Raw genomic sequence first — 25,557 nt, 5'->3', positions numbered from 1 at the left:
TTTAACTTTAGTCAAGGTCTAAGTATATTGAAAGTTGATTTAAAGAGCCTACAAAAATACCAACACTGGGTCGGATAATACATGTAACTTGTAGTACATTCAAGGCATGTTTAAGAAACTTGGTGTGTGTGGATGGCAACAGTGCCGGATTTAGACCTGTGGAGGCCCATGGGCAGCCTCTTTGTGGAGGCCCCCCTCATTATAATTACCCAAGAGGGTGGGGTGGCGAGTGAAGCGAGCCTAAACATCTGGGAGTTCCGGGGGGCGCTGTAAGCCCCCCGGGAAAATTTTGAAATTTGAACACTTCTTTGGAGAATTTTGAAGCCATATGCAGTTATATTGAGGAAATTAGAACATTGAGAATTTTTTAATTCACTGTATATATATTGATAGTGTACAAATTGTAATATGTGTAGGCCCCCAGATTGTGGAGGCCCCTGGGCAGCTGCCCACTTTGCCCACTCATTGAATCCGGCCCTGGATGGCAAATTCATACGGATTTTGTAGCTAGATTTAACATTTATTTTTAGATTTAATATAGCTAGCTAGAAATTATACGTAACGTGAAAAAGGACAATAAGTTATTATCGTTCAAAGAAAAAAGGAACCCACTACCATTTAAACTGGTCATGAAAAGCTACAACGTGATTTTGTTTGAATATGATTCACAAAAACCATGCAGGAGTTCATAAGTTTCTAGACATACATTACACTATATATCAAAATTTACAGAAACATTGATTCAGAAATTAGTGCCATAAGAAAATCAGTTATTTGTTTATATATTTAGCCGTGAAATATGTGTGTGTGTGTGTGTGTGTGTGTGTGTGTGTGTGTGTGTGTGTGTGTGTGTGTGTGTGTATGTGTGTGTGTGTGTATGTGTGTGTGTGTGTGTGTGTGTGTGTGTGTGTGTGTGTGTGTGTGTGTGTGTGTGTGTGTGTGTGTGTGTGTGTGTGTGTGTGTGTGTGTGTGTGTGTGTGTGTGTGTGTGTGTGTGTGTGTGTGTGTGTGTGTGTGTGTGTGTGTGTGTGTGTGTGTGTGTGTGTGTGTGTGTGTGTGTGTGTGTGTGTGTGTGTGTGTGTGTGTGTGTGTGTGTGTGTGTGTGTGTGTGTGTGTGTGTGTGTGTGTGTGTGTGTGTGTGTGTGTGTGTGTGTGTGTGTGTGTGTGTGTGTGTGTGTGTGTGTGTGTGTGTGTGTGTGTGTGTGTGTGTGTGTGTGTGTGTGTGTGTGTGTGTGTGTGTGTGTGTGTGTGTGTGTGTGTGTGTGTGTGTGTGTGTGTGTGTGTGTGTGTGTGTGTGTGTGTGTGTGTGTGTGTGTGTGTGTGTGTGTGTGTGTGTGTGTGTGTGTGTGTGTGTGTGGTGTGTGTGTGTGTGTGTGTGTGTGTGTGTGTGTGTGTGTGTGTGTGTGTGTGTGTGTGTGTGTGTGTGTGTGTGTGTGTGTGTGTGTGTGTGTGTGTGTGTGTGTGTGTGTGTGTTTTCCTGTTCACTGTCAGGCCTCCAAGTCACTTCGATGAAATCATGTACCTATTAATACGAGTTCTAGAATATGTACAAGTTATTAAGAGAAAATTTATTGTTCATTAGAGAAAACACAAGTTCCCATTCTCGACAACACACCTACTCCATTCATGTTGTGGCCTCGTGTTGTGGAAACCCTAACAGCTGTATGAAAAAAAAATATATTTATTATGGAAGCACACACACACACACACATATATACATTTACACACACACACACACACACATATACATTTACACACATTTATAAAATTACCAAAATAAGGCCAAAACTCTACCTTCAGTAAGATCAGGATAAGAGAGGCACCAATCAGAGTGCCGTCCTCATACCCAAGGGTTAAGGGTTGGTGACTACAGTCCTTCACTCTAAACGTTCTCGGGCTTTTTTTACCAATCCTCCAAAGTTCTGTATCTCTCTGTGGACCCAGTTTTTAATTTCATTGATCCATCCCAGTCTCTGCCTTCCTCTGGCCCTCCTACCCTCAACTGTTGCCCATTAATATTTCTGTCAATATCCCCTCATCCCTAATCACATACCTTCTCTCATTTAGAATTCTGAATATATATTACACAGTGCTGGAGATAGAAGACAGTCTTGTCTTACTCCCTGCCTAACTGTGAACCAATTTGTAAGATCATTATTTACTAACACTGCAGCCTCCAGTACCAGTAAAGATTCTTAAAAATTATAATATCTCCTTCATTAATGCCTATTTTTTCCATGATCTCTATAGGTTTTTTTGTGCTCTACCATATCAAAATCATTTTCAAAGTAAAGAAAGTAAATGTACAAATTTCTTTGGACCTCTAAAGCTGTTTCACTCAAAATTTTCAAACATCTCTACTGTAGTTTCCTTTCTCTTTCTAAATCCATTTTGCTCTTCGGATGACTCATTTTGTATTCTAAATTGTATCTTTAATAAAACTCTGCAGGCGTGACTTATTAAGCTTACAGCGCACTTACTTGCTGGGTGTTGTCAGAGTTCTTCGTTATATCTGTTTTTTTCCATAATTAAAAACAATTACCTGAATTTTGTGTTCGAAATATTGCGTACACAAGCTGCGTTGGGTGGATGTATGCTGTTATTGATGATATTATATCCACCATACATATTTAGAATGAGATTTTTCTTTTCTCTACTTTACATTATTTTTTAACGAAAAATAAATAGTTCAGTGAAATGATATCACCCTCATGGCGGGAAATTTTAATACCTATTGCTCTCACTATCTCATTTGTTCTGCTCTCAGTTTCCAACACCTTGATATCGTGCAGTAAGCTGCATTGTTTTGAAAGAATGCTTAGTTATTAAGAAAGATTCTTTGTATCCAGGCTAAACTGAACAATGTCCTCCCAATGGAATAATCGCTTAAGTTCAAGAGATAATGGGTAAACATAATAACAGTAATGATTATAACTACACCACACGAGAGGGAGGCGCCAGCTTACACGAGTTAAACCTTTTTCATAGTGGTGACTTTGATCTTTGACCTTTTGATACTAAAACAGAGCAGGTCAGGGGTTGTTCTATATAGTGTGAACTTAAGGCAAATATAGACACCTGTGTTCTCTCGGCTGTAGAGTTATTCTTGGATATACATACAGTACATGTATTGTATACATACTGTACTTGCATGGAAATATACATATGAGTACATAATGGTTACCCTCCATGAACCGAGGACGGTCTATGTTCGGTGGTCTATACTCGACCATCCTTTACCCAGTCAGACCTGAGTAAACTGAGGAGGCTTTTGGCGTGAAATGACGACCCTTAAGACACGATATAACCGTCGATTCCACTATAACTACGCCCAAAACACCATAGTGAAGCCCGGAACACTACATTCAAGCCCTTAGCACTCTAACTAAAATTCAAACACTGCAGTAATGCACAAAACCTATGTGTAAGTGGGTCCCATAATCATTATTGCCTGTCTGGGGCAGTGTGAGTACAGCACACCTTACACATAAGACTTAAGTATACAAGGAAGCAGCGTGGTCAGCACTATACTTGATCCCCTTCACTTCCTCTACTTGTAAGGTTAGGTACCCATTTTACACCTAGATGGGTTAGGGGTCCCCCGGTACCGTCGTGCTACCCTGAAGACGGGAGTCGATTGTTGTATCCATTCGGCCACCTCGCCCTACAGAACCTATGATGAAGCCACGCCAAAGCTTTAAAAAATTTCAAAGTTTTAATAAGTAGTATATAATTCATTGACGGAAGATATTTTTCTGGTGTATTCATTTCAGAAATCTAGTTTCTATTTTGAAATTCAAATAAACTTTGTGCTCCTCTGTTTACTGATACTGGTCCAATTTGAGTAGGCAACTTTGAGTTTGATTGGACAATAAGACAGCTTCAGAAGTCCTATATCTTCAGAGTTTGATAGTACAGGTGTGATAGCTCTTTTGGTATCACACTAATTGTTTTAATTCAGTTTGGGAATTCTTAAGTGGCAGGGCTTGATGTAAACACTTCTGGGCGTTTTCTGTTTATTGCTGAGAGAATATAATGTGAATGTTACTTTGAGATAACACTTTTGCTAAGTGCCCGGCTTCCCTGTCCAGTGGTCCTAAGTGAATTGCCCCTCTCTAGGGCGTGAGAGAGAGCGAGCGGGTGTTTGCTAAATCAGTTGACCCTGGCTCTACTCCTGCGATAAATGCAACCTAAGTGATCTAGTCGTGAATAACATGGTGAATCACCTGGTGAATAACTTGGTGTTATTCATTTGGGTGTATGTATATAAAGCAAAGGTGCTGTTACACAGGCACTCCTCCAGTCACAATAGAAAATTCAATAATACTGAGTTATATATACTGACCTATACTTGGGTCATGGCTGTGAACTCTGATTACTTGAAAAGAAAAGAATGAAATAATTATACATCATTATTTACAAGTAAATTTACTTGATGATACACTTTTCGAGATGGTGACCGGAGCCCAGGTCGCTCACTGGTCTGTTTAGTGTGACAAGTGAGGTATATTATCCTGGTGTTACTTCTTCCTCGGGGAATCTAAAGTAGAGGAACTGTTTTACAATTTTAAAAAAATAATCTGATCCTAATTTATGGTAAATGAGTGTTTTTCTAAATAACGAAATTCGTTTGTGACTTAAGTGATCCAATCAACCCTAGAACAAGACATACAGACGGCTCTGTCCGCCCTTATCACGAGTTTTTCAGCGTTATGAATAATACTATTCATATTATATAATAACCAAATTAATAAAGACATCGCCCGAAAGAATGCAAACCCTACCCACGAGCCATTGTTATGGCATGGTAAATACTAAAACAGTGGCATTGATACTGTAAATTAATGTAGTCTCTGTTGAAGATTGTCTAAGTTATTATTTTCTCTAACCACGGAAAACCTCTGTGTCATTGTGTGAACCATAGTAGCTGACCAAACCTACTAAGTAAGGTGCAAATCGGCAAACGAGTTCTCTAGTTATGTTAAGGACCGACAGACGGCCGTCCTGTGACATTCCTATGGATACCTAGTCATGCCGGTATCTTGGGGAATGAGGCAGCAGATGACCTTGCCAAGACTGGCTGCAACAAGGCCACACCTGACTACGTTGTTCCTCGAACACTCTTACAGATTAGGACCCAAATCCGCCGCAAACAGAGAGAAGCTCGGGAAGCAGCCATCCCCCTGGACTCCCCGCCCACCTGGTACGATGTCCTCCGTAAACTTCCTGACCTCGTACGTCTACGGGAAAGGGTCGCGGAAAGGGGACGTGATTGCTGCCCGTATCATCATTGGGTATGACTTTGCTTGGGAGATTGGTATCCCCACATCCCCTGAGCAACGCTCTTGTGCGTTGTGCAGAAGACCCGACAGCCGCACCCTTATTCACTACCTACTAAGATGTCCCCACACACAACGCTTCCGTGACGCCTGCTGGACCACCACTCCACGACCCCCTGATGGAGACACGATGATCCTCCCCATACTGGCCAGATATTTTGTAAATAATATTGATTATGTGTTAAAGGAACATCCTTCCTTCCTTAGGCTTTAGTAAGCCCCTTTATAATATTTATACTGTATATACTTTTCACACTTGCCAGATGATTCTGGTGTCATTGTACAGGGGTACCTAGTGACAGCACTAGGATCCCGCTTCCTCTATCAAGGAATAAACAATTGAAATTGAATTGAAATTGACGGCAGTGCGGGCAAGGTGAAAACAATATATCTTACCGAGTGATGCTTCTTAGGTAGTGTAAGTTTTTCACAGGGTAATGACAAGTGCAAAGACTGCGAAAACTAAAAAAAGGCGGTGAATGAAATACGACAAAATGAAGCTAGAATATGGATGAATGACCGGAAATGAAGTTGGCAAAGCATGATATACCGGAAACAATGATATTTGAATGACAAAATAAATACGAGGAAATAAAATAAATAATGCATTACTGTTGAAATGCCTATGATATACAGTACAGTACAGTACAGTACAACAAAAATATCAATAACACAAGGAAGATTATGAATGAAATATCAAGAATTAGAACATAAGAGAAGATGATAAATTGGCGAATATGCTGAAATATGGATAAATTCGGATGAAATGCTCGAGAAATATAGATTTGTGTAACAGCCAGGTGAAATAACATATTGTTGGCTATGGCTAGAAAATTATATTTATGTAATAATTGATTAAATGTCATAGAATCAATAATACTGGAAGGTTTTAAGTAGAAGTAATTGTAATATTTCTATTGGAGATTATTATAATTATAAAAGTTTCGGAAACACAGTTTAAATGGAGTTATGTGTGGTGTGGTGTTAGCTGTGAGAGTAACCAGGGGTACACTATGGTTGGTAGCGGGTAAGGTTGCTACAACAGTAGCCGTACTGTAGGCCTACGCCGCCACACCAGTGAACGATACTGGACTAGCAACAGTGTGTTTTTCTGAGGCATATATTCTTCTCCCCGTCTACACATGTCCACACAATATAGAAGTTGTTTGTGATATACCAATTAAGATATTGTAAATGTGATTGCTTTTATTCGTCGATACAGTGGTCGCCATCACCTTAGTGAGGTTGAGCTTTTACCTATTGTTTGTGTACGCCCCCCGTCCTCCCGCATCCCCTCACGCCCCCACCACAGTATTGATGTTCCACGCGCGTCATTCTGGGAACCTACCACCACCACCACCACCACCACCACCACCTTGCCATGCTGCACCCGGGTCCCATCCTCCCCTTGCGCTGCCTTTTTAACTCTCAAATGACACCACATACACTCAAGATTCCTCTTATGAACAAATTCCGTATACGGTAACAATTATTAAACCGCAATAAACAGTCTTCAAGTAAACAAGTGAGGCGATCGAATGTAAAATATCTTCTTGAATAACTTTTAGGTAGTAGGTAATAGGCAGCTACCAAACAGGGAGGTACTACCGCCTGGGAAGATATTGGAAGCATAATGTGTTGTCTATGGTAGACCCTGGTGCTGTATGGCATCACAAAAATTGTGACCAAGTCCCAGGTTGCTGATCTGACTTTCTGCCTCATTTACACACGATTGCAGGGTCTCAATTGTTTCACTTACTATTAACAACACAACATACATATACAGTATTGTTTCTCACTTTTGATCTTTTTTTTTCATTTTTGTATTTCTTTATGGTTTATTATTATTATTATTATTATTATTATTATTATTATTATTATTATTATTATTGTTGTTGTTGTCGTCGTTGTTGTTGTTGTTGTCGTCGTCGTCGTCGTTGTTGTTGTTGTTGTCGTCGTCGTCGTCGTCGTCGTTGTCGTCGTCGTCGTCGTCGTCGTTGTCGTCGTTGTTGTCGTCGTCGTCGTTGTTGTTGTCGTCGTCGTCGTCGTCGTCGTTGTCGTCGTCGTCGTTGTTGTTGTTAATAAGATAAATCATGATAATCTTGCTGTCTGTCTGTTTGTATAAGTTAATTTGTAATATTCGTTAAGTGAAAGTGTACAGTGACTGGCAGCCAGGGTGAAGGAGTAAGAGATGAGAGTTGAGGGTGACTGTGGTAGCTGTGAAAGCAAGTAATTTTATGTGTTGTGAGGACAGGTAACATTATGTGTTGTGAGGACAGGTAACATTATGTGTTGTGAGGACAGGTAACATTATGTGTTGTGAGGACAGGTAACATTATGTGTTGTGAGGACAGGTAACATTATGTGTTGTGAGGACAGGTAACATTATGTGTTGTGAGGACAGGTAGCATTATTAGCCGATGGATGGTAAATAGCATTTTTTGTTGAGGGCAGCATTGTATTGTAAGGGCAAGTAATAATCTGTTTCTGACATGAGGAACGTGTTAAGTTTTTCATGATACTAAAAAGAAGAGAAACAGGAGTATGAGGACAATATATTAAGCCATGGGAGTGTATGTCCAGGTATAGTTGGCTTTTATTTTATTGTTATTAAGTTTTTATTTTTGTTTATTCATTTTTTATTATTATCATCATCATCATCATCATCATCATATTTCAATGAATCATGATGACAAATTAAGATGAAATAGTGTATTCTGTTCGAATTTGGTTTTGTAAAAGTGGAACATTTCCTCCTTAATCTTGACTGCATATTACCACATTAAGTTCAACCTCTTGTTATTATTTTTTAATTAATAAAATTGGAACTGGGTAAAGCATCATCATTTCTATTTTTTAGTCACATGTTCATTGGTAAAATTCACTGTTGTTAAAAGCAAAAGTTTAATACATCTAACACCACGTAGAAAAATAAGAACATAAATTCATGAGTATATTATTGGAACTCATCAACACATGTCTACAGTATACACCTGTGCTTCTGGTGGAGAAGTAAACAAACATGGACGTGTGTGAGCAGCGTTCTTGATATGCCAATCACACAGGCGGCAGAATAATCCTCGGTACTCTACATTGTTCTGGGGACGAATTTCACGGACGCAGATCTGGGAGCATGTTGATTTTGTCTCAGAGTAATCTGTTGAGTTGCCCATTTGGTCATTATTCCCCGTCCATATTTCAGCCATGAATCAGCGTACTAGGTCAGGTGTTTAGTGAAATCTTTCGCTATGAGAGTGAGCCATTGTATAGGTCGCCTGATGTCATCACTAATTTAGGTCAATATTAGGTTTATTATTTTGTCCACCTTCCACACCACACCTGTCTATGGTGTTCACTACACCCGTCTATGTGTTCACTACACTACACCCGTCTTTGTTAAGATGAAGTAGTGTTGATTACAATCACCACTTGACGTTTTTTAGTTTATAATAAAGACAAAAGACTTACTTACTGTATGTTAATTGTATCAAATTTGTTAATGTATTCTGCATAATGTATAATGCATAATGTAATATACATAATAAATGCATTGCACGCCACTTGCCATTTGTCCAAAACAAATAAGAAGTAAAACAAATAATAATAATTTATATTACAGGTGAAAAAATACACAATTTCAATTTCAAGGAAAAGTAATGATTTCTGTTCCGCGTGTGAAACATAATTCAAATAAGAGAGGAATCTTTCAAATTTATTTCCATCAATACAGGTTTTCAATTTTATTCCCATCATTCAACCAGTCACTGTACTGCTACACATATTGGCATTTCGTGCTCAGAGATGATAGAAGGCAATTTAAAAATCTGTATTGATAGAAATAAATTGTTTCTGGTTTCACACGCAAAACAGTGTTTATTTGCTTTTATTAGAGGGTGTTTGATCGACCCGGGGCCACTGTTGCTGGGGAAGGATAAGGTGACATATTGGTGTCAATCTTTCGTCACTTCATCCGCATCTCTCACATTCCCTTCCTCCACATTCTTCCCGTTCTAACACTCTTTTTCCATTTTTTTTTATCATTTCTGCCTGTGGATCATCTCGCATCCTTCTTACGTGAGTCTCTCACCCTGATTGATGATTCATCTCCCACTCACTAACAACAATATACACACCATTACTAATACGTCCAGCCACAATGTTTCAATAATGCCATGGATACTACCATCAGGAGTATTCATTTAAAGATCTTCATCAGCAGTTTAAAAGCTGAATGTATGCCCACTGTAAAACGATTTATAAATGCCAGAACGAAGTAGTGTCCCCACCGTAGGAGCTTCTGTTGATATTCAATGTATTGTAGATTATGGCTTATGATGGATATTTAGAGTACGAGGCGAGTAAACGCTGTTAATAATATCTTGTTTGATAATAATGTACTGCACTGTAGAGCGTGGTTGATGAAACGTGCCTGGTATTTCATGGACCCTAAGGAGCAGGAGTTTAACTGCCGAATGGTTCGACAGTTAGATAACGTCACGTCTTAAGGGTGAGAGAAACCCACAGCGTGGACTCACTCAACGTTTATTGATTGATATGATCAAAACCTGTAAAAGTGAGACACTCGTTAAATACTGATTACATACCATTACATGTATACATTATACGTCAGTTAGTAAATACACTGTTCTTTATGGTTATTATCCAAATTACCTTACACTATGCACGTATGTAGTTCACAACATTTCACCATAATACAAACAATCACTGTGTTCTTTCACTCACGTGTGAAGGCTTATAGCTCCACTTAACTCCTAGTATCGCTCCAAGTAACTCCTGGTTAGAGCTACTGTGGCCTCAAATGGGCTGGACGGTACTGTCAGCCAGAGACGTCCCGAGCCCCTATCTATGGTCATAACAACAAAAAACTTTAGATTTTTTTAGATTGCCACCGGGGGGTTAGTTTATTGGGCACCCTCTTGCATACTGTGCAAGATGAAGCTCAGAAGCGTTTACAGCCCATCTGGGAAGCATGCGAGTTCATGCTTGCCATGACTCATGCATTAGGGGCTAAAAGCCTAAAGGGTTATGGGTTTTATCAGCAAGTTACATAAAGTGACAGAATGATGAATGTGTGGAAAATTCCTGTACAATTTATCTGTTTATGGCAAAGCGTGGCAGGTCCTAATAATGTCAAGTGCCAGACCATAGACATGACAATATTGAGGACATACCGTTTATTGATTGTGATGGCGTGTACGTCGGTAGTGTCGGCTTCAGGGGGATGTCGAGAGGTTGGTAGGGACGTCCTTCTTGGCGTAGATACGTAGTCACTAGCATGTCCACATGGTGGTCAATTGATGTGGAGAACTGGAGTGGATTGGCCCCAGGTGCTGGCACGCTGATGGGGACGGGGGGCCGGGTGGTGTCCTCGGGTCATGGGCGAGCCGCAGCTTGCGGGTGGATGGGGCAGCCGGACACACCGGGCAGGCCTCGGTAGCGTGGACGCCAGCAGTGAAGCCAATAGGCAGTGACATGAGGGGCAGGGGCTACCAGCTTGTGTCAAACCAGAAGAGGGGGTGACTGGGTAGCAGCTGGAGGCAGGGGTTAGCTGTGTAGGTTGGAGATGGCGGTACAGAGTGTATCAAAGAGTCTTTCAATACGGTTGGTAAATTCGTGTAAGAGGATATGATCTGTGTCGTGTCACCGGTTGTGGGGGGCACCGGTGGAGCACATGGCCTGACAGCATCAGAGTACTTTTTGTCCATTTAAACTGTTCCTCGACGGTTTTCAATGGGTCCTTTGGAAAGTGCAGATTCAGCTACTTGGTTGGTTGGCAGAGGTGGGTGGCGAGGAAGCTCGCCTTGCGGCTGTGTTCCACTCCGACAAGTTTTCCCATAAAACATTACTGTTTCTGTCACTATCACTGAGGTCTGACTCTTGCAGGGTGTGGGTGCACTATGACTATCTGTATCAGAAATGTCTGTATCAGAGGACTCTCTTCTGGGCGTTTACGTCACCCCCCCATCGCTCAACACTTGCCGGCGAGAAGGGAGGTAGAGACTGTGGTGGCCTTTGTGTGACGATCTGAAGGACAGGAGTACCTATGGGAACATGTCTGTCCCCTTCCGTGATCAGACTGCGACTGAAACAAACGTGCGTCCACAAACATCTGGCGAGGTCACAGGTCACGCAGCCAGATGGGTTCAGAGGTCGTGGCGTACAAGGGCGGCGATAACACATGGCATGCGACACATGGCACGTGAGCCTGGGGGATCGGTGGTAGACGCGTTTCTTGCCTGGCAAGCGAGATGTCACGGGTTCGATTCCCGGGCCGGTGGAAGTTGTTTGGACTTACTTCCTAGCCCCATTAGTCCCTGTTCACCTAGCAGTAAAGTAGGTACCTGTTGTTAAGTCGAAAGTTGCGAATTCGTATTCAGGGTGTGGAGTTCCAATAACTTGATGACATAAACCACTGACTCTTCAGGACGCACCTCAACTCATGAGACATGGCAAGCATGAACTTAGCATGCTTCCCTGTTGGGTGCTGTAACACTTCGCTTCACCACAGGATGTAGGTGAGTGCCATTAAAAAAAAAAAAAAACATGGCATGTGAGTCAAAGGTTGCTGCGTGGGAGGGTGGTGATAACAAGGATATGTGTTATTAAGCGTGTTTTCTTTTATTGGCAGCCACTTAGGTAAAATATAATGAACGTATAATAGTGATTCCAGTTAGTTCAGTGTGTGTTGTGCTGGCCCAGTTGTTCAGCCTTTGCTTGTTTGACACTTATATCTCTTTTTCTTTATATATTGCAATTGCACAGCCTGTTCTACCTGTGTTTGTCTGCACAGAACCATCAGTAAAAGCATAACATTCACTTGAAATAATACTCTCTATGTGTCTGTTAATAGTTCCTAGTGTGACACATCTCATCGATTGTTTAACATATGCTTACTACCAGCAGGAGTGTAATTAATAGGAACCGATATATCCAGCCAAGGAGGTATAGCATTAATGGGTTTGTCTGGGGTGATTGGGACATTCAGTTTCAAGAGATCTGCAACTCTTTTTGAAGCCACGCCCCAAAGCTAGAGTCTTTTGTGGAAGGTTAGCGAGACATGTCGGGATTACATTACGGAACTGTAGTATTATAATGGGTGAATAAAACACTACCTTATGTTCCACATTACTCACTAAAATAAAAGATAGCTGTGATGGACTACTAGTCGCCCATCATCCAAACCAGCTCTATTTGCCTGTAATAGTCGCATTTATGTTTCACGGATGTTGCTTTCCTCATTATAATGATAGAAGCGCCCGATGCTAAAATATTTCACAAATCAGATAATTATACAAAATAACTGGTTCTGTCCTGGCCCCTAGTCCACCCAACTGCAAATGGGTACTTAATTATACAAGATGGGGAGGTGAAGGCAGTCAAGTGCAGTATCGGCCACGATGTCTGTTTGCATACCGAAAGACTTTGGTATGCAGTGTGCGGTATTCACACTGTCCCAAAAAGGGAGGCATGCCTATGGGACCCACTTTCGTTTACACATTAAAAAATGAGGTGCATTTTTGTCTACATCCACAGCATAGATTACAACCTGTATATTTTTCTCTCGTCACTTCGTCAGATCACTTTCATTCATGAGCATCGCCCTCCTACATATTACCAGTATGAACCTAACGATGTCACTGTTCTTTCAGGAGAGCCCGGGTGTCCTCGCGCCTGATGGAGAAATACGAGAAGCTGAGCAAGATTGGCGAGGGCTCCTATGGCGTCGTCTATAAGTGTCGCAACCGTGAAAATGGCAGCCTCGTCGCCATCAAAATCGTCGAAACTGAAGATGATCCACTCATCAAGAAGATTGCCCTCAGAATGCTAAAGGTGCGTCTCGCAACTGGTAGTGAACATGTACAGGTATCAGCTTGTACAGGTGAGACCAGCTGGTGGGTGTGTTTGCTGCGATGAACTCTCATCTGTGGTTAGAGGTTATTGGAACAATTTGGCGTATCTTCGGGTGACGGGTGAAACGGTTCAGTGGAAGGACAACAGATGGACGCAGTGAGTAGTAGGAGTAGAAATAGATACCCTACTACTCACCTCCACCCGTCTGTTGTCCTCCCACTGAACCCTTTTCACCCCTGTTACTTGGGATTTAAGTTTGAGGTATAGTTGGTGCAAGGATATCTCATCTGCTGGCGTAGGTGCCGCTTTGGCCTCTGGGGGTACACTGGTGTCCTCGTTACTCGCTACACGCACTTTTTTTTTTTAGTTTAACAAATTTATTGGCAGAGCTTGTAGTACAGTTTGCCTATTCTGAGTAATTCAGTCAGGTCTTGACACTGAGGGTGGTATCACTTCTCACTGCCACGCAGGACAGAGGTTCATACACAAAGAAATACATCATATTCATTAACAACTATAAATGTATAGAGGTCGATTCATATGGTAATGTCACTGTTCACTGCCATGCAGGACAGAGGTTCGTACACAAAGAGATGCATCATATTCATTGACAGTACATATACATATATGTAAACACACACACACACATATACATACATATACATATATACATACACATATACATGTACATGTACATACACACACACACACACATACATATGCATCGGTCAGATTCATGTGGGTATGTCACTTTTCACTGCCATACAGGACAGAGGTTCGTACACAAAGAATGCATCATATTCATTGACACTATATATAGGTCAGATTCGTGGGTAATGCCACTGTTCACTGCCACGCAGGACAGAGGTTCGTACACAAAGAAGGAAATACATCACATTCACCAGCAGCATATATAGGTCAGGATCACTACATTGAGTCATATTCTAATTGAAGACTAATCAGTGTGGGCTAGCAAATTTGGGATAAACAGCAAGAATGTCCTCAAGCACCTGATTCAATGAAGTAATTACATAGTTCAAGATACAATAAGTCAGGTGGCCTGAAGTCTTTGACAGTGTCACATTCAATAATATAGCGTTCAAGTGTATGCTTTAAAGGTTTATCACAAAGTTACAGGCTGAGTGTTCCGGTATGGGTACAGCGTTACTAACTTGCGATGTGTCTGTATCCCAGCTTCAATTCTGGCCACGACTACATCACATTGTCTGGTTCTGTCCTTATGCTGGCCATACCGGTACCTCTTGTTACAAAATTTGTCATATTTACTAATGCTACAACTGTCGGGTCTCTCTGCATTTCTCACTTCTTCTAGATCAGAGTTCATGATTCTGACTTGAATGTTTTTAATTACAGCATTGGACAGACCAAGGTCACGGTCAACATTTTCTTTCTTACATGCCTCATTGGCATGTAAGCACGGTCATGATACCTGATTCCAACATGGGACGGAATCCACACAAATTCGATAATGAAAGTTGTTCTCATTGGCAGTTATTACATTAACACACCTGTTACTCACTACATGCACCAACACACTCGTTACTCACTACATGCACCAACACATTCGTTACTCACTACATGCACCAACACATTCGTTACTCACTACACGCACCAACACACTCGTTACTCACTATACGCACCAACACATTAAACACTCACTATTTCTCCTAAAACATTCATCTTTCAACACTAAACTCAACCCCTTTGTTACTCAGTACACGAAGTTGTATACAGTATACTTTATTTACCATTAATACTGCCTCATCTTTACCTTACCCCAGGCACTTATTTGTTACGCTTTTACCATAACTAGTACACCATAATCACTACCACATGTCACTTAACACTAGTTCTAGCACACACATATGACTCACCACTAGCGCTAACACGCGTCCCACTCACAAGTCTTACTCACTCACTACCAGCACCAATACATATTTCACGGACTATTCTCCATCGTGTCACTACTACTCGTACTAACACACATCATTTATCGCTAATATTTACACATATAATATTATAATTCACTCATCCTGTTGCATAATAATAACATTAAAACACGTCACTCCCAAGGAGTAAATCAGTCAAATTACCATCCTAATATCTGAGGGTTGCCGACCACAGTCCTCCACTCTAAACACTCTCGGGCTGTTTTGACCAATTCTCTGAGATTTTGCATTTCTCTGGAAGTCATTTTTTAATTCTATCCAACCCAGTCTCTGCCTTCCCCTGGCCCTTCTACCGTCAACTTTGCCCATTAATATATCTGCTATTATCCCTTTATCCCTGATTATATGACCAAAGTAATCTCAATTTCTTTGTTCTACAAATTTCAAGTATTTCTCTTGAAGTTCTTGGCAATCTTAATACTTCTTCATTTGTTCTTTGCCACGGCAACATATTTTTAACAACCACCTATAACACCACATTTCATTCAAAGACCTCTAACTTTCTGATGTCAGCTGAAAGAGTCTCATCTCAGAAGCCTGTTTTTCAAATTAAAGTTAATTTCCTTTTTGTTAGGATTATTAGATTATTAAACGCTGTTTTGCTTGACTTATTATTGTTTGAATTTCTTCCGTACTTCTACCATCACAGTTAATTTTATTTCCCAAATACACTAAATTGTCCACTTGTTTAAGTTCCTTCCCTGCCATAATTTTTATTTTAGCATTTATTTACAATTTTAGGCAACTATTACTTTTGTCTTACAGCATTAACTCTTTAACTCATATTCTTACATTTCCCTAAATCTGTTTGCCAGTTTTTGTAAGACTTCTTCACTATCCAAGATAACAGCAATATTATCTGCATTGCGTATTATTTGATATTACTTTTAACTTTCATGTTTTCATTGTTACTTATAACTTTTCTTTTAAGTATTCTAAATACGTAGATACTTTGTTGGAGGAGAACTTTCTTCGTCTATCCATTTTCTTTACAATTTCGGTGCACCCACCTCTTGCCTCCTTCCCCAATGTCTAATAAGTTTTTCCCTACTCTCCAATATTATTCTTTGAAATCATTCCACTTTTGGACATACTCACAAATCTCACCACCAACACCAACAACACATCACTCACCACCAACACCAACAAACACGTCACTCACCACCAACACCAACAAACACATCACTCACCACCAACATCAAGAAACACATCACTCACCACCAACACCAACAAACACATCACTCACCAACATCAACAAACACATCACTCACCACCAACATCAAACACATCACTCACCACCAACAAACACGTCACTCCACCCACCAACAAACAACATCACTACCAACATCAAGAACCTCCTCACCACCAACACCAACAAACACGTCACTCACCACCAACACCAACAACACATCACTCACCACCCATCCACTCACTCACCACCAACATCAAGACACATCACTCACCACCAACACCAACAAACACATCTCACCACCAACATCAACAAACACATCACTCTACCAACATCAACATAATCACTCACCACCAACACAACAAACACGTCACTCACACCAAAACACATCACCACCACCAACAAACACATCACTCACCACCAACATCAACAAACACATCACTCATCACCAACAAACACATCACTCACCACCAACACCAACAAAACATCATCACCACCAACACCTACAAACACATCACTCCACCACCAACACCAACAAACACATCCTCACCACCAACAAACACATCACTCTACCAACATCAACAAACACATCACTCATCACCAACAAACACATCACTCACCACCAACACCAACAAACACATCACTCATCACCAACAAACACATCACTCACCACCAACACCAACAAACCATCATTCCTACCAACACAAACACATCACTCTACCGACACCAACAAACACATCATACCACCAACACCAACAAACACATCACTCCCACCAACACCAAAAACACATCAATCACCACCAACACCAAGAAACATCACTCACCACCACACACCAACAAACACATCATTCACCACCAACACCAACAAACACATCACTCTCCAACCAAACACATCACTCACCACCAACACCAACAAACACATCATTCACCACAACACCAACAAACACATCACTCACCACCAACACCAACAAACACATCACTCCACCAACACCAACAAACACATCACTCACCACCAACACCAACAAACACATCACTCAACACAACACCAACAAACACATCACTCACCACCAACACCAACAAACACATCATTCACCACCAACACCAACAAACACATCACTCATCACCAACAGCAACAAATACATCGCTACACCAAAACAAACAATAAAGGGGATAGGGGGCATTCTGATCAGTGATGTTGGTTTGATTTTGTCGGTGCAATAGGCCTCTCCACCTACTTATAGATGTAGATACTTTGGATTAGATAGAAACCCGCCATAAACTTCTCCATTATTAAATATTGTTTATATAAATGCATTCAGTTTGTTTATTCCTCATCTGTATATGTTCTGCGTTACTAGTAATCTACCATGTGGCTGTAAATGCTATACTCTAATGCAGTGGCCCCAACCTTGTAGTCCGCGGTTTAAGGCCTGCAAGGGTTTTTATGAAAATACGTATTTGGGTTGTTCATTAAGGTGAAAATAATAAACATATGAAATAACTTGATACGACGTTAGAGGAACTGTGTTTGTCCGAGACTCGTGCGGACCTGCGTATACCAGACCGGGCCCAGAGAGAGAACCAGCCTGAAAGAGTAAATGTAAATAGTAGGTAACTGGTAATCGTTAGACGTGTAAAACTGCAAATAACCGTATATATGATTTTTTTTTCTTGTAGACCCAAAGTTTTACCCTCCACTATATTTACTATGGCAAATGTTGCCCAGACCCTACAAAAAGGTTGGGGATATACAACAATGATTAATAACCTGAAATTATTCCTAACACTTTACCATATTATCATATAATGTACAGTAATGTGTGAGGTATTCATTTTAACAGTTATTGTTGTTTAGTGATTTATATGAAAAAAAATTAAACATGTGATTTAATATTGTTTTTAATTATTACACATTATTAAAAGGTTGGAAATAAACACCCATGTAAAAATATTTTTTAAGGTAAAGTTACTGTTTTTACAAGTGTCTGTTTTATCGTTTCATTAAATATTTTGGTAGTTTTTATGAACAGTTCTTGAGGAGAGACTCTCCGAGCCTAATGTTATTTATTGCATGTTTTTCTGGGAAAGCATAGGTATTAGTAGAAATTATTCATTGACGCTTATTCAGTAGAGAATTAATCATAATTCCAAAACATTATGGAACCCAATAAAAACAACTGTAGGTATTGTCTAATTCATCGAGGTCCTGATCAGTAATATTTAGATTTAAGTAAAATTTTATCATTTGTATATGGTACCGTATATGTAAATATTAAATGCAGGTGAATGTAAGTGTTAACATTGATGTATCAGTATTTATTGTGAAGGGTTAGATGCTTAACATCCTATTCTTTATTTTCCTTAACTGCATCTCCAAACTTGATCAATCTTATTGAAGTGTTCAGGGAAGAAAACTGCACCTTGTCTTCCGAGTTTTGTGTAGAACCGTCCTCAACGAGCTGGAGAGTAACCCTAAAGGGTTGAGTGGTGTTCACTTTTTCCTTCTCAAATAACCTTTTACACTCGGTAGAAAATTTCTTACCTGGTACATTATTGTTAAGAATGACTTTGAAACAATATATATAATTTTAGGCTAAAAAAATAATATAGCAGATGTAATCTCATCTCAAATTAGCTTTCTTTTTTTTATTAATTATAAAGTGTTAGGATTTCCTTTTTAATGGGGAAGATGTTGAGAACTAAGGTGAAGGACTTGTTAACTCCCACATTTACACATTGTCTTGTACTCGCTTGTAAATAAATTCATACCAGATGAACAACGATGTTATAGAAATCCGACTGTGGGAAGAATTATGAGTAATGAGGGGAGGTCTTAAACCAGTAAACAATGTGGATTTGAAACAAGGCAAACAAAGTACTTGGATTCATACAAGGCGTGTTGGTTACAAGACTAGCGAAGTCGTCCTAAAACTATCTTGCCTTGTGAGGGCCTCCTTGGTTATGCAGTTCAATTCTGGTGCCGTCTATAGTACAGAATGGATATAGTATCACTAAAAAAGAATTCAGGGAGAATGACAAAACTAATCCGGGCATTAGGAACCTTGAGTACAGAGACAGGTTAAAGTATCTTAATTTGCACTCCCTCGAGACGTAGAGGAGAGGCGATATGATCGAGGTGAATAAATGGAAGTCAGGGGCTGGGCAATGGTGGCATTAAAGGTACTCAAACTATCAGCAGGGCGAACTCGTAACAATGGTTTTAAATTGGACAATTAGATTTAGGCGCAAATAGGTAAACATTAGTTGAAATAGAGTTACTGGAAGAGTGGAACGTTACCAAAACTTCATCACTAACTCGAATACGCTGGATAACTAAATATAGGTTGGATGGATATATGAACGTTTGGGGTTGGTGTAAATGGGACTGTCCACTATGAGCCAATAAGGTCCCTCAGTTTCCTCCATTCTTATGTTCTTATGTGTGGCGAGTGCTGGTATCTCGTGTGATGTCTTGGTACAAACTGGCCTCACTGACCAGAAGATACCACTGTCTCTTTTCTCTAATGCCATTCCTTGTCCACATTTAGCCATTACACTTTGGTCTCTTTTCATAACACCGGTTCACCATCTTCTATTTTTTAACATTCAATCTTTTCACATTCCCCTCAACCTTTGTCCCTTTCCTCTTCATTACCTGTTTCGTTTATCCTCTTTCTACCACATTTTCCCAGATCATTTTTTCTTCCTCCCCCCGCCTCTACCTTCAATTATCGAATTATCTATCGTTCTAGTCCTTTCCTCTCATTTCTCTTAGCTGTTTCAATTCCACCTATCTCGTATCTATCCGTTACCTCCTTCTGCTATCACCTATTTGTATCCTCTTCTGTTATCACCAATTTGTACCCTCTTTGCTATCACCCCTACATCTGTGAACCTAGTCCAACCTGACAACAATCCTCCCAACCCTTACTATTCTCAATGCCCCAACCTCTTTCCATTGAAATGTAAAGTTATTTTATTTTTATTTTTATTTTTATTTTTGTTTTATTATTATTTTTTTGTGGAAGATTCAGGATTTAATAAAGTATAAAGTCTGTGTTAGTTATATGTGCAAAATCAAGATAAAGAGCGATGAAGAAGATAATGTGAGGTCTTAAGAAATGATAATTATTTAAGCTGTGGACTTGCAGAAACATCCTGTATTAAAACATCAGTTATTGAATAGTAATGGTGGAAAGAATGGCAGCAATGGTTCTGAGAGCTGAAAGAATTTCATATTTATAGAACTACGTATGCGGTCACATTTGTGCTGTAAGAAAAGAGCATGGGTGTGATTGATATGAAGATTGATCAATTTTGGAGCATTCAAATCAAATTTAACCTTGAAAAGAAAAAAGAAAAAAAAGAGTGAATATGAATTATTTGGAAAATAAAAATATTCCTCAGAGAGACATAATGCAACTGATCTCTGGACTGACGCATTTCAATTCCTACTATAATGACATGTATTTATTTAGAAACTATAATTCGGTGATTAAACTATAATACATATGATACGCACTGCACTGAACTGTTCTGCTAACAGACAAAATATGACAATGGACTAATGGTTTTAATGTGCTCTTCCCTGAACTTTCAGGTTGCCAGATGAAAAGGTGAAAGATTGTATACCAGCTGGTGCAAGCTATTTGTTACTGCACAAACACCTGCATACACAGGGATGTGACCAGAAAATATCCTGCTTACCAGAGTGGAGTGGTCAGCTCTGTGACTTTAGTCATAGGGATGTTAAGTAAGTTTATTTTTTTGGCTGCTGTGTCTCAAAAAATAAAAATAATTATTTAAATATACGATGCCAAATTAATAGAGTTACCAGATCAAGTTATAGCTATTACTAATATGTTAATATACTACCAACGAAAACACCATGCATCTTCTAGGTAATATATATATATATATATATATATATATATATATATATATATATATATATATATATATATATATTATATATATATATATACTGTGTTTAATATTTACATCTTCTGGGTGTGAGACTACCCCTGTCTGTACCCTGAAGATGTGGATTACTGGATCGCGCACCTGCAGTGATTTATTTGTAAATATATATGTGTGCAATGTATATAATTATATTGATAATAATATTGGTTTTATTATTAGAGCTGCAGCGGTGGCTGAATATAAACTTACATGTGGTTTAGGCATAATGATATACAGTACGTTCATACATTTACAGGGCTGTACAGTACATAAATCAGGGAGCTGTCTATCATTTTAACAATAGATGGCAGGCGCACCCAAAGTGAGTCTGGCAAGCGTGCTGAGTCTCTGATATTTGATGCATTTGCATGAATCTTAGGAAATAATCTGAGGTTGAAGATGGTGCCAATTTAGCATCCTAATCTTTTTATAGACTTATATTACAGGATAATAGAAGTCTTGTTTTATTTTATTTACACATTTTAAAATACATGAATTTACTGCACTAAATATAGAGTATATACTATTGTTTATTACTGTACTGATTGTAACCGTCTTAAGCATTTTAATACGAATATAATGACTAACCAACATTGAACACAACAGGCTCAAAATTTGTAACAGTTTTTAACATCCGTAAAATACATTGCGCTATTTTTGCAGTACATTGGACATTTTCTTCTCTGGATTTCTCTGTGCAAATGTGTGTCAATTATTTGGTTTATATCCTGGTATATCTCGGTGCATGTGCAGTAATGTCAGGCCTAGCAGTTCCACTAAGTGATCTTTCTGAGAGCATGTCGTTACTGGCAGAGAGCACAGGTTAATGAGCAGGTCCTCACGTTGGGGAACTTGGTGTCTGGGAGAGGGGTGGTGGTCAGTGTAGTTGGAAGACTGGTTGGGCCCTGCTAGCTTTGTTATACTGCTTCCGTGGTGTGTACCTCCTGTTGACGCTGCAGGGATGGCAAGTCTGCCCGGTAAAGGTCTTCGTGTTACTAAGGTGTGCCAGGTCAGGTATGGGTTGGCCGCACCATGCAGTACCTGGAGGGGGGTTTCCGGGCAACCAGAAACCCCTTGGTTTCTCCACTGGATGGGATGTGTTGATTTCTATCTATCAGTGCGGGCTCTTATTATGAATTTTGTTGTAGTGGCGGACTGCACGAGGTGGGCGGGGACTGGTGGCAGTAGGTGGCGATGACGAGATGTGCAGTGGTCCTGCCAAGCCTGTGCGTGGTGGTGGAGTCACTGAGGTATGGCTTAACAGTGGAGAGAGCGTTGTGGCTGATAGTCTGACCCAGGAAATGATTCTGCAGGCCTCTTTCCTGTATCTTCTCTAAGCTGACGTTGTTGGGTGGGTTGAGATAAGACGACCAGGCTGGTGACGCATACGTTAATTAATTTAGGGAGAATAAAATCGTTGTGAATAGTCCTCAGCTCTGACCTGAGTCGTCGGTGCATGTTGAGTCCGGTACGAAGGCCGCCTATTGTGTTGTTTCGGGCTTGTCAGTTTGTGGTCTATAATTACTCACCAGGGTTTGGCAGACTGCACTAACTGGAGGGATGGGCACCTACTGCTAACCTGAGCTTTCACTGGAGTGATGGCGGTGTGATGTAAGACTAGTTTGGGGTGATTGGTGGTGATCTTCTCGCATTATGCCTTTCATACCTGTCAGCACCTTGTAGCCATGAATAGTCCGGTGAGGTGTTGTCCTTTGTACAACCGACAGCGTCATCCTTCCACCTGTGAGAGTGTTCGATAGGCTGATGGGATTATGGGCCAGTGGTCCCCATCTTGGTACCCTGAGACAGCACTGAGGGCAGAATATTTGAATCATGGAAACTAGAACTTCCTTGTTGCCTGACTGTGGCCTCCTCCAAATCAGTGAGCCATGAGACCAGGTTGTTGAGCAGCCCCTGGTGCAATGGCCTTGTTGATAACAGTGCAGTGATCAAAGGTCAAAAGCCTTCCTGGAAGCCAACAAGGGCAGGCCGGTGATGTCTTACGTTCTCCAATTTTTTGTTCAGAAAAATCCAGAAACCAACTAATGATGTGATTGGGGTTATATTGCTTAAATTGCTGGATCAATTGACTGATAAAGTACTAGCAGTACATTCCCATTCCAAAGTCTTTCAGTGAGCTGGGTATGGGGGATACATGGCAACTGGTCTGAGGTCACTAAGGGACGCTGTGGGGTGGGGACCTGGGGATAGGGGGTGACAAATGCGTTTCGTGTTAAGGCATTTTGTCTGTGGGATGCGTATAATGGAACAAAGGGGGTGCCAAGTTCGTTGCAAACTCCTTGTAAATTTTTGATTGGGAGGTCATGGGGTTGTGAGCATTTGGATTTAAATTTCAGAGTTTGTTGGCAATTTCAAATGGTTGAACACTGGGAGGGTAGGGGAGAGGTAGGGTTGGCCGGGAGGAAGTGAGGTTAGGGACTGGGTAGGGTTATGACATATGGTAGCAAAAGTGGGTAATTGTCTCGGCTTTCTGCTGGGTAAATGAGAGATAAATGAATGTAGGAGACTGGAGGTTTAGACCACAGAGTATTTTGCGTAGAGTAACACTGCTGATGCCGAATCCATGAGGCCGTGCACTTTCTGGGATAATAAGACTTCTTGGCTGACTTATAATAATCGTAAAAGTAATAACTAAGCACTAATTATTTATTAACAAACTACCGTTTTCAACGTGTATCAACACAGGTGATTGGTGAATAAGTGTTATTTTACCGTACAATTCTGAAATATCACTACCACAATCTCATTAAATCACTATATAATGTTGGTTTCTTAAAGTCAAGCAAGGTTTACACGTTATACCACTAGAAATATAGAATAAGAGAGATGCTTGTCTTATGACTGCTAGTAAATAATGAACAGGCTCTGAGAGATGAAACTAAGCCACCAGAGTTGACGGAAATGATGTCATAAACAAAGACGTTCAATTTGCGAATCCGCAAATAACTATCGAACACTCACTCATTCATTAGTATTCGAGACTAATGCAATAAACAATACTTTGTTTGACTAAACGCATCGAAAATAAGGTGTTCCGCATCTCCTGTAGGTCACGTTCAGTGTGAGCGACAAGGGGTGAGGTCGTGTGCATACTGAAACTCAGTAATGAAAGCTGCTGACACCTTTGTTCCTTAACGCAAGGATGGAAACTTTTTTTGATAAGACCCTTCATCCGGTACTCGTGTCTACCGCCGGCTAAATTAGCGCTGGCACGAGAAAGGAAGGCAGCCAAGATGGAAGAGAGTTGGTGCCATTACACACTGCTGTTTACATCGGCGGTTTAGGTGGGGAAGAACTCTGACTGGTGCCATTGTGCAAGATACTGTCGTTATTGCCATCGTGGAGTTGCCTCAAAATAAAAGGTGAATTTTGGTGGGCAGCCAAAAGAGCAAATGAGAACCTGAGAGGGCTTCCTGTTGACCGAGCCGAGGCCTTGGTTGGAATCGATGAAAAGCCATCGCCCTGGGTCACATTCCAGATTTTGGGAGGAAATTTTCTTCTCAGGAAAAAGTCTGTTTAGGAGGACTCAGGCGATAATGCTTACCCAGCTACAGACAACCTCGAAGATCCCATTAGCCAATTGCTATAGTCTGACTAGTCTCCTTATTTATAAATATTGACGATGGGGATTTGTCTTTAAGAGCTTAGAAGTTTCCTCCTTTCCCAAATATTCTCCAGGAGAGAGAATGGAGATGAAAGCAAATGGGAGAAAGTCCTCCTCGCTTTATACCTCGGCTGGGATTCCATCAGTTCTTGAAACTTTTGTTTGTTTCTCATCTGTTTGATGGAAGTAGCTACCTCATCCGGGATGGAGGTAACTGAGGTGGATCAGTTCACAAGATGCTACAGGAGGTTTGCTGGGTAGTCAGGGCATCCCACATCGATGTTTCAGTTGAGCAGTGAATGGTTGATGCTTTCTTTCCAGCATGATCTGGAGGCCTTCATCGTCTTTAATTATGGAGTTACCGTTGGATGAGTGGAGAGCTGTTCCCGCACAAATGTTGTAGTAGAATTGGAAAATTCGTTCATCTTGTCGCTGATCTGCAAAATTTTGTGTTTCACATGCTTTTATTTTAAACCAGTCATTCTTTAGATTGCGAAGTTCCGCTTGCCACCGCTTTCCTTTCTTGTAGAAGGTATCAGCTTTGGTCGAGACGCTGGGGAGTGTTCTGCCAGTCAGTAAAGCATCACGTATATCATCAACA

At 40.5% G+C, this 25,557-nt stretch overlaps 1 protein-coding gene across 1 annotated transcript in view; it reads left to right on the top strand.

Annotated features, from left to right (window-relative positions):
• Positions 1-25,557, top strand: part of LOC121879092 (cyclin-dependent kinase-like 4) — a gene marked incomplete in the record, with an annotated part of 125,379 nt that overhangs the window by 62,048 nt on the left and 37,774 nt on the right. Inside the window, 1 exon segment of the mRNA XM_042385597.1 lies at positions 13,009-13,131. Coding sequence (XP_042241531.1) covers positions 13,009-13,131 — 123 coding nt within the window.

This window comes from Homarus americanus, unplaced genomic scaffold (assembly GCF_018991925.1).
Source record: "Homarus americanus isolate GMGI-L3 unplaced genomic scaffold, GMGI_Hamer_2.0 scaffold4060, whole genome shotgun sequence".
Classification (NCBI taxonomy): domain Eukaryota; kingdom Metazoa; phylum Arthropoda; class Malacostraca; order Decapoda; family Nephropidae; genus Homarus; species Homarus americanus.
The sequence above is the reverse complement of the archived record's forward strand: the minus strand, read 5'-3'. Positions and strand labels throughout refer to the sequence as shown.